This window comes from Pteropus vampyrus, unplaced genomic scaffold (assembly GCF_000151845.1).
Source record: "Pteropus vampyrus isolate Shadow unplaced genomic scaffold, Pvam_2.0 Scaffold7, whole genome shotgun sequence".
Lineage (NCBI taxonomy): Eukaryota > Metazoa > Chordata > Mammalia > Chiroptera > Pteropodidae > Pteropus > Pteropus vampyrus.
This window is the reverse complement of record NW_011888788.1, coordinates 13205111-13215667: the sequence shown is the minus strand read 5'-3', so window position 1 is coordinate 13215667 and position 10557 is coordinate 13205111. Positions and strand designations below refer to the sequence as shown.

The 10557-nt window shown below is 43.4% G+C and overlaps 1 protein-coding gene across 1 annotated transcript in view; it reads right to left on the bottom strand.

Annotated features, from left to right (window-relative positions):
* Window positions 1-5244: 5244 nt before the first annotated feature.
* Window positions 5245-10557, bottom strand: part of DSTN (destrin, actin depolymerizing factor) — a 32053-nt gene continuing 26740 nt past the window's right edge. Inside the window, exons 3-4 of the mRNA XM_011370447.2 lie at window positions 8773-8849; window positions 5245-6448 (exon numbers count right to left, since the gene is read on the bottom strand). Coding sequence (XP_011368749.1) covers window positions 6339-6448; window positions 8773-8849 — 187 coding nt within the window. The 3' untranslated portion in view covers window positions 5245-6338. The remainder of the gene's footprint in view (window positions 6449-8772; window positions 8850-10557) is intronic.

Below are 10557 nucleotides of genomic sequence, written 5' to 3'. Positions count from 1 at the left end.
CAAAGGAGGGCACCTCTGTCTGAGTCGCCTCTGGAAAAAGAAGTTACTATTCAATTTACCAAAATGCCTTATACATTCCTTATAAATAAACAAACCAACACAGCGTTCGTTATCCAGGCCCAACTCCAGTGGCTCTGAGAGAAGCCCTTAGAGACGAGAATCTCTTAGAACCACACAAATCTTCCAGACACCCCGTTTGTAAAAGAACCTCTGTCACATTTCGATAAACACTACTCCCCGGGACCAGCCCTGGACCACCACCGAGCAGACGCCAAAGCCCTTATCAACTGTGTGTCAGACCCTGGGATGTGTGTTGAGGAGGCCGGGACCCTCTAGCTCTCTATATGTCAATCAGTGCAATTGTTTTGTCTTTCAGTGGTGTGGGAGTTGGGAGGCGGGTGGACCAGGTTGAGTTTCAGGCTGTGGCACAGACTGGAGGGGCCCAGCCCAGCCCAGCCCAGCAAGGCATCAGCCCCTCACCCCTGGAAGAAGTCGCCAACTAGAACTGATGTGTGACCTCCTGGATGTTAATGCCATTAAAACCAACATTGTCGCCCGGCACTGTAGTCTCGTGTACTCTTCTGCTGGGGCTCCCCCACTGGCAGCTGTGCCTGGAATGAGGAACGAATTGGGGCTGGCTCCCTTAGGAGAGAGCAAGTGTGGTTTTTGGTTTCTCAAAGTCAGGGAATCAACAGTTGTGCCTAGAATGGGGGCGAAACTCGTTGCATCCTGGTCCCAGCGCTTTTCCCCATCGTGCCACTTAGACTGCAGTGCCCACCAGGCGGAATGATCAGGGATGCCTGGTGGCCAGATGCACTGATTACAGTCCCCACCCTTGAGCCTCTGAGGTTACCTTGAGCAGAGCTGTGGGTGGCCTATGCTGCTGTGTGAAATGAGCTCCATGAGTGAATAAGGGGGTCTCTGTCTTGGCTTGGGCTTGAAAAAAATATCCATGCCTCAGGAGGGGCAGTCCAGGGCTGGAGCAGCCAGCTGAGACTTCTTTTGATCCTCAGACCCACTGTCCTTGGTGGCTTAAGAGAGCATGAGCCAAGAGACTGTTGGGCCAAGAGGTGTGTCAGGGACTTTGTAAGAAATAGGAATCTGGAGCTTACATTAAAAATGGATTTAGAGGCCGAGTGAGGAGAGGTTGAAACATTCCAGGAATGGAAGGTAAAGCTAAGCAGCCCAAGGTCTTGGGGGCAGACATCAATCAGTTCCATCAAGGGGCTACCTGGAGCAAACACTATCCCACTTCCATCTCCTTCCCAAGCCTCAGAATCCTTGGGATTCTGATTGCCTGAACTTGGCTGGAGAAAGGCCTAGCATCGACCACAGGACCAGCCGGAGAAGAGAGTGGTGCTCCCTCAGAAAGGCAGCCCAAGAGCTAGAGTCTCTACCACTTGCCTTAGGATGTCTCTGTATCGCAGGCACCTTTTAGGTAGGTTTGACTCCTCTCTGATATGGTTGTCATGGGAACCTCAAGACCTTGGGAAGTATTTTATTATACATGTGTGTCCTTTAGCTCAGTGGTCCCCAATCTTTTTGGCACCGCAGACCAGTGCTATGAGAATCTAATGCCTGATGATCTGAGGTAGAGCTCAGGTGGTGATGCTAGTGGTGGGGAGCAGTTGCAAATACAGATGAAGTTTTGCTCGCCGACGTGCCGTTCACCTTCTGTGTGGCTCAGTTCCTAACAGGCCACAGACCACTACCAGTCCGTGGCTTGGGGGTTAGGGACCCCTGCTTTGGCTGACTTCAGCCCCTACACATCGAACATCTGCAAGGGGCTGGGCAGTGTGCTGACCTCAACCTGCATGACCAAGTCCTGGTCTCGGCATCTAGTCTATGGGCCACCTCATCATGCTGTGTGGCACTTGTGTGTTGTGACTATATTGAGATCAGGGTGCTGGAAAATCTGAGAAGGCTCCCCAGAGAAGTGAGCTTAAGCTGGAGCCAGCATACATCAGAACAGGAGGCATTTGTTGAGGGAAGGGAAGAAGGGTCGAGGCTGAGGGGACAGAAAGGAAGACTGTAAAGGCATTGTGGAGCCAGGTTACAAAGGATAAGGGGTCTGGACAAGTAAGGCTGTAGGAGACACTGAGGTTTTTAAGCGACAAGACAATCGTATGTGTTCTAGAACTCTTTGGAAGGGGCTAAAGTGGATGTCATAGTTCCTGGCCAGGAGACTGAGCAGGAGGAAATGACTGATAACACCTGTCTCTGGCTACGTGCCCAGCCCTCTACTTGGTTCTCACATGAATATCAGTCCCTGTGGGAGGTGAACCTCTCCTTTTTTTTTTTTTTTGCAGAGAATCCCCATGAAGAGAAGATAGCTTACCTGGTAAAGGGCAGGCAGGTTTCAAGCCCACCTCTAGTGCTTAGCACTGCAATAGGCAGCCTGGGGGGTCATTTTGAGGGAGAGTTTAACTCTGGAGTGGTCAGATCCCATGAGGAGTGGCCACTGAGCCCCACAAACTTGTGGCCCTGCACTGCACCTTCTGTGTGGCCTTTACCTTGGGAGCAGAGGCTTAGAGCTAGAGGACTGGCCCTGTGGGGGCACAACTCATCCTCCCACACACAGTGGCCACATGCAGTGTCAGTGGTTTGGGGCCTTAGTGTTTCCTGATGGGAAACAGGCCAGACCTATGCCTGCATCAGAATTACCACCATGGGTCTGGGAGCCTATATTTCCACTAAGTTCCCTACCCTACCTCACTGACTGCAGAATTGAGAACCCTTAGGCTGGGTAGATGCCCTCTGAAGGCACAGGAATGGAAGAACCTCAGGGAAAGAAAGGCACACCTGGAGGTACGAAATGGCTGCCTTTGGGTTCTACAGGGCATTGCTGCTCCCTGGGTTCTGGCAATAGCCCTATTCCCTCAGACCACCTGGTGGGGACCCAGTATCTACCTGTGGGGAGGAAGTAAGACAAAGTGCAGGGTGTGGGGCCCTATGGGGCTCAGGAAAACGCTGCATTGGTGACCACTTGCAGCTCAAGCTGAGGGCCCGTCATCAGGCCTCCCCACCAGCTCAGCAGTGGAAACTCTCAGGCCAGCAGAGGGAGCCCGAGTTTGCCAGGCAGCCTGCCAGGCCTCAGCCTGGCCTTGTGGCCAGGGCTCTTTCTGAGCAAAGCTCCCTCATCAGGCTGGGGAAGGAGGAAAGGAGGAAAAGAGCTGTTCAGTAAGGTATGGGAGGCAGCCACCCTCTCTGCAGATTCCAGCACTAGAGGCTGACAGGCCCCCTCATGTCCCTCAACGTGAACAGCTGCCAGGAGCCTAGCTCATTGGCCTGGCCACTCAGTGCTCTGGCCTGCACGTAAAGTGGTACCCTTACAGTACTGGAGCACTGGCTTTTGTAGTCACTTGGAATGAAGTTCTATGGGGAGGCAGGAATCACCCAGGCTGGGTTGGAGCACCTGTCAACTAAAAAGCACTGGCAGGCCTGCTCTCCCAAGGCCTGGCTTCACAGAGGCCACAGTTTGGGTGCAGCTCAGACCACCACCAACAGAGCTAGGAGAGTTCTGAAGATTTTAGAAACCATTAGACACCCTCCACAAATGCTTTCTCTCTAGGCCTTCAGGTTTGGGTCTAACAGGATTCAAAGCCAAAAAAAACTGTTTCCCTTCTCTTCTCTGTTCAAGTCTCATTCCTGACACTGAATAAGATCTAACCTTAGAATTCCAGGTTTTAGAAATGAAGAACCTGCCATGGGTGGAAAGGGAAGAGCTTAGGACCAGAAAATAGAAGACCCGAGTTGTCCCGGTTCTGCTGTTCCTGAGTTGCGTGACCTTAGGCAAGTTATTTAACCCCTTGGGCTGGCTGCAGACTGGGTAAGTCCAGTCCCCTCCCCTCTCCTCTATGCTGAGACTGGGCAGAGCCCAAGGATAGCCCTGGCCAATTAAACATAGCTTGAGTTTTATATACAACTCCAACTTCCTTCCAACAAAAACCTGGCTCCTGGAACTTCCTTCTCCCAGGCTCAATGCAATTAATGGTCTTTATTCCAGCTGTAGCCTCAGCTGAAGCTCAGTCTGGAAACTATTCCATATTTAAGCAATGCCCCCAAATCATGAGAAAGTGATGTGTCCCTGGGCATATCCAGTCTCTGATAGTCCAAAAAACAACAAACCAATCAAGAAACAGAAGCTGCACTCCGTGTGTGTGGACCAGCCAGTACTCTGGGCAGCTCTGCAAAAAGGAAACCACTCAACTAAGTCTAATCCTATTACTCGAGTCTCTGTGTTTTCTCAGATTAATATTCTCTGAAATAAGAAACTTCAGTCGAGTTCTGAATTTCTGTTAGCAGTGGCTTTATTTGCTTGCTCAGCGTGAAAGACTACTCAGTAGATGAACCCTAAGTCAGCTTTCCACAAATGTGTTTTTGTAATGTGTTAACGCTTGTAAAATTGTAAATGTGTTTGCTGAAAGCAGAGTATACCTGCAGTTTTATTCCTCACTAATGTCATCTGAGGTCCCAAACACTATTCTGCATCAGAATTACCTGGAATGCTTGTTGGCAGGATTCTTGGGCCCCAACTTCAGGAATCCAATAAGACTAAAAAATTCCCCTAGGTAGAGAGATGCGTAACAATTAACATCTTCCAATTTCTGGAATAAGAGTCAAGTATTGGGAGATGTTTACATTATATTACATCCCTGTATACTGTTTGAAATCCAACCCACACCTACACACACACACACCACCCCCCCCCCCACACACACACACCAGCACGGAGTGGTGGTTAAACAAGTCATACCACATAGCACAAGCTGAACCCACAGAAAAGACTTTCTCCTTCTAAAACTCCTTGACCAAAATACCTGGCTGTATCTACAAGGCTGATTCTTGAGTAGGGCAGCATTGGGCATGCCAGTGCTTCTCGGGAGGCATGTTAATATACAGAATCACTAAAAGCACTACAAATAGCAAAACAAGAAATTCAGGATTAAAGAATGACAAGCAGCTTATCAGCAGAACAGTAGTCAGCACTATTTTCTAGACAATTTTGAAAGAAGTAGTTTGCTTAAAGTCTTTTTTTGCCTCCCAAATATATCAGAGGTGATAAAAGCCTGGTATTTGGATAAATATTTGGAATAAGATCCCCAACTTTTATACTAAGTTTCTCATTTAATAAGCGGGATCTGTGATCTTAACTCTAATTGTCCAAAATCCCCAAACCCCCATGACTTGCCCCCAAAGACAAACTCCTTTATCCCCAATTCACATGTGAATAATCACGAGAGATAAGTTAAAAATGCTTCCTTTATTATATAAAGCCAATACAGCTACTTCTAACTTCAACTGTTTGTGCACCTATATTCAAAATGTTATGCCTGTGATGTTAAAGACAATCACTTCCAAGTGTCTTCAGGTGGTGGCTTTCCTGTGAGTGTCGTCATGTGTCATGCCTGCTCCCCATTTCACCTAGTTGACACTGCTCTAAGAAATTAAGACATTCTTTCAGGCCCCAGAGTAAACAATGTTTTTCCACACCTTATGTACCAGAAGCAACAAAATTCTGAAAGAGACACGGATATTCCAGGTGTCCCAGCTTATCAGTATACTGCTTCATCATTTTCATGAACAAAAGTGTTACAATGGAGCCCTAATTTGCATTATAATTAGTTGTTACAAGGTACTGCACATTCTCCTGAGCACACACGATGGTTCTCAAGATGCTAGGTCACTCTCAGAACAGTTTCTCATCTAGTAAGTGGAGAGTTCACCCCAGGTGCATGGAGTTGGTTCCTGTATTCCAGCTATGTGCTTGAAAGAGTGCTTTTGCAAGATCAGTGCTGATTATTAAGTGTACACGATTCTGAGACAGTCTCCATTATACATCTGGTAGAATGAAAAGACTTCTTGATTTAATCTTATTAGAGTTAGTATATTAGTGTTATTACATGTTGTGAGAATTATTTTCCATTCAGTTTAGCTCAAGAGAGAATAAAGAATTGGGGCCAAAATTATAACCAGATTACAACCAATTCTTTAAGCTAAAGAAAGTAATTGCCGAGGTTAACATTCTCTTCATATGACCTTGTACTGTTTTGTGAACTGCATTATTAAAATTCATGAGCTTAGCAAAAATCTTTACAAGCCAACTCATCAAAACAGGCATTTGGCCAATAAGAATTTAATTTCATACCAATAAAATTTAGATTTTAGATTTATTTAGGGCTGTCTGCACATGTTTATAGAATATTTAGTTCACTCTAACAGATGACAAAACAGCTTCCCCTCAGTGAGACCCTGGCCTAGACATATTTGCTTTACTTATATAGCAAGAGGGTAACATTAAACATGGAAGCTTTTGATTTGTGGCACTGAATGATGATCTACACAGGGCATCCTTCAAAAGCTACAATTAAGGATCCACCTAGCTTTTCAGCAATACAAGCCCGATTGAGGTCTTCTGGCCCATTTGCTTGACATTCATGCTTTATGCCTAGAAGGGAAAAACAATAATTCTATTTAGAATTATGGCAGTAGTTTACTTATTTCTCTAAAATATCAAGCTGCTTTAAAGGACCAGTTCTAATATGGATAGGAAAGCTGTAGTATACACAATGAAATACTACACAGTAAGAGAATAAATAATCTGTAACTACATGCATCAAAATCAATGACTAAAAAAGATGTTGACTGAAAGAAGCCAGATATGAAAGTGTAAATTCTGGATGATTCCATTTGTATAACACAAAATCAGCCAAAGCTATTTTATGCTGTTAGAAGCCAGGGTACTGGTTATCCTGTAAAGGAGTAAAAGGAAGTGGTGTGACTGGAAGGGGCACGAGTGAGACTTCTAGGGTACTGGTCCTTAAATCAAGAAAACCATTATGTTCAGCAGGTGAAAATTCATTGAGTCCTACAATTATTTATTTTACTTATTCATTCATTCATTTATAAGCCCCACCTCTTCTACCCCCGACCTACGGATGTTGCTGTCTCCCCTTAAAAACTGGATCTCTGAAGGCAGGGTGTCATCTCCCACATACTTGTTGCGCAAACCCAGGGCCTGGCGCACCCAGGACCTGGCACAGCTGGGGTATGGGCCGTGGCTCTGCTGGGGCTCGAACCCAGGACCTTCTGCAGGTAAAGCAGACATGCTAACCACTACTCTATGGAACCACCCCTACAATAATTTATGATGTCTGCTTTTCTATAGATATGATGTACTTCAAGAAAAAATTAAAAAGTCCAGTAATATTTTTTCTTGATTTTTAAACAATAAGTAAAAACATGAATTTGATGTTTTGATTGCAGCCAATTTAGTCAACTATATTGAAGAGGAATAATATTTACAAATATCTCTTTTGTTCTACAAACAACTCTCCAGTGGTATTATACATTTAAGAAAGCTATGAGAACACCATGTAAAATGTGTTACTGATTGCCTTCTCAGAAAAATTATATCACCACACAAGCAGAATGAGCTCAATTATGGAATTATATATAGTAGCTCCTCTGTAAATAGCTACCTGTTAAATAGGTTTACATTGTTTCTGATTTTTCATAATTTTAAGACCATTTCTTAAGCTAAAAGCATAACAGGTCAGCTTTTGGACCACTTAGGACTAACGAGAAAGCCAGCGATGGTTTCACTAGAAAAAAAAGGCAACAAGGTAGCTGTCTAATATAACTAGATCAAGTGCACTTAGCAATTCCCTTTATTGAAAGACATTGCAGAATAAGGATGAAGAAGCCACCCCGAATCTTTTTGATTGTGTTGTGGAAGTGTTGAAGCTAAGGAGTCATATTAAAACAGTTAACCACCGATGAACACACTTCTAGGGGATGGCACAGCATCAACCCAAACACATGTAGAACCCTGACAAGGCCTGAACTATGCAGCAGGATGTTTCAGGAAAGGAAGCAATTTTATTTTCCTAAGTAAACAATCTAGGGCAGACCTCTTCAACTATAAGAATGTAAAAATCAGTCACAGTTAAACGAATACATTGGGCCAAACCCTTTTGACTTTGGCTGGCCCAGCTATTTGGAGCTAGCCATGGCAGGAAGGAAGTAGGGCAATCTCTGAGACTCAGCTCACACAATCTAGACAATCTCCCCATTCTATAGCTCAGAGAATCAAGACCCAAAGACATTAAGCGTTTCTGGTCAAGGTCAGACAGCAGTTAAGATGATAAGCTGAGCCCTCAGTGCAGGCCTTTGACTTGACCCATGCTCTTTCTAGCAAACCAACATTTCCTCCTGGCTGGAAACAGTATGGTCAGGTCATCTCATCAGGATCGCCATCACCCAGTGGGCAAGTCAAACATAACAGGCCAACTTAAGGAGTGAAGGCACTTTCCTCTGGACACAGATGAGTCAATTACCTAAAATCATACCATTCCAAAGTAAAGCTAGAGATAAAAGTATCCTTCCCCATTTATGCACATTTCCTTTTTCAATTTTGTCAACTACATTCAAAGGCAAAAGAAAATTTATCATTTAGTATAACTGTTAAGCCAATTAGCCTCCACCTGCTAGGTGAGAAACTTGGCAGCATCTTAAACTAGTTTAAAACCAGCCTGAATGAATGCTACACACACAATGTGAAGAGAATAAGGTTATTAATACGGGCCATGTGATCAGCACAAGGCAGGACACACTGAAAACTGGGTTTAACCTGTTTTTTTTCTCAACAGGCAGTGCTTCCCTTCTTTGTGGCCAAGGCTCTCCCCACAAAAATAAGGTGCTAAGAAAAGATGTAACCCCCATTTCAGGGGCTCACCAGACTAAATATTTAGAAGTAAATCTAGACCATACCTTGAAATTTCTTTTTGATTGCATCCTTGGAGCTCGCATAGATCATTTTACTTTTCAGAGGTGCTAGCTCTGGTGCCCTGGATAAGGAGAAGCCAAAAATGAAAACACAAAAAAACTGGTTTGGAGAAAGTACAATTTACATCATGTTAAACATTTGCATCAGTGATGGGGGAGGGTCCTCAGAAACACCTACAAGTTTTTGTAATAATACAATTTTTCTATGTCCCCACCCCTTGGAAAGTAACTTATGAATGGGCAAACAGAATGGCTCAGGCTGACCAAGTGGAAAAAAATTAGAGAACCACTGAATAAAAATCAGATTAATGGGGCTAGAATAAAAGAACCAAACACTGGAAAATTCACTGTATTACCCCTTTTCTTTAAAATAATTTTTTTTAAAAAATGTTATCAATAAAGACTTGAGTTCAGGCTAATAATAACCATCTTTAAAGATGGTTTAAAAAAAAAAACATTTTATGGTTGGAAAAAAAGTTTCTAACTGCAGAAAAATACAAAGAATAATCTGTAAATCAATATCTGCCACCCTGAATTAATGCTAGCAATTTTAGCATTTTTGCTTCAGACTGTTTTCTTTAAAAAAATCACAAATAAAGTAAAAAGTTCTCCTCTTACTCCTCCCCACTCCATCTGTCTATTCTAATAGCAAATTGTGACCACATGAGTACTTGTTTTCCATCTTGCTCTAACATAATAAAACATGTCAGAAGGGGTTTTTTTTAAGCTTAATGACAATTCAGCGATAATTATGTCTTAATTGTCAATATTACTATTGGCTGTATTTAACAAAATTTTTAGTGCTGCTCCCTTCTTGGATGAATACTGGAAGCACAGCATAAGCTTCACCACTTTCTTCACCAGCAATATTGAAAAATAACTAAGTATTAATAATGAACAGAAAAACCCTATCCTATTCAAACTGCTTATCTATAAATGCCTCATTTCCTACTAAACCAACCAAACCTCAGGCCTACCTCTGCTCCACACTACCAAGATACCAAAGGGTAACTGGAGTGTACATATTTTTAAGCATCTTACGATTCCAATCACTACCATTTTTCCAGGATGTTCCACAGTCATTAACACCATGGGCTGGCATGGACCTCACCTTGTCTACTCCCACAGAGGGTAGAGATTCTATTCTTGGCAACCAGGAAAAGGGCAGTCTCTAAGTCTCTTAGATGCTTATTCTTCCCAACTCTAAGGTCCAAGGAGGGAGGCAAAGCTATAACAATACCTCAGGTCTGGCAGATGCTAGAGCTGCAAAGTTAAGTGGCTACTTTTCTTATGCAAAATAGGTCACTAACAGGAAAAAGCTTACTTAAGCTGCTCTGATTTTGCTCTAACCAGATTTTTAAAACGCTATTAGAACCGCTCCCTGGGCCCTAAACAGAACCTGTTACAGAAAACTCCAGAAGGTTTTCTTTCTTTAAAAAAGCAATAGTAGAAAGTAAAACACTGCACTAACATAGAATTTCCTTTTCTTTATTTTTCAAATGTTTTTAAATAAGGATTATCATTTTCTAGTAAGGGAAAAAAATAAAACCAGGAGAAAATAGTGCAAATGAAGGAAATATTCACCAATTTAAAAGCCAAAACCTTTATTTAGCTGCCACATCAGCCACTCAGCTATAAATTCTCAAGGGGTAGGGAATTTTACTTGTTTTATTCACAGCTGTTTTCCCCCGCTCTATCATAATACCTGGCATGTAGTAGAAATAAATTTAATGAATGTACCTTTTACTCAAATCAGGAAAGTGGGGGGGG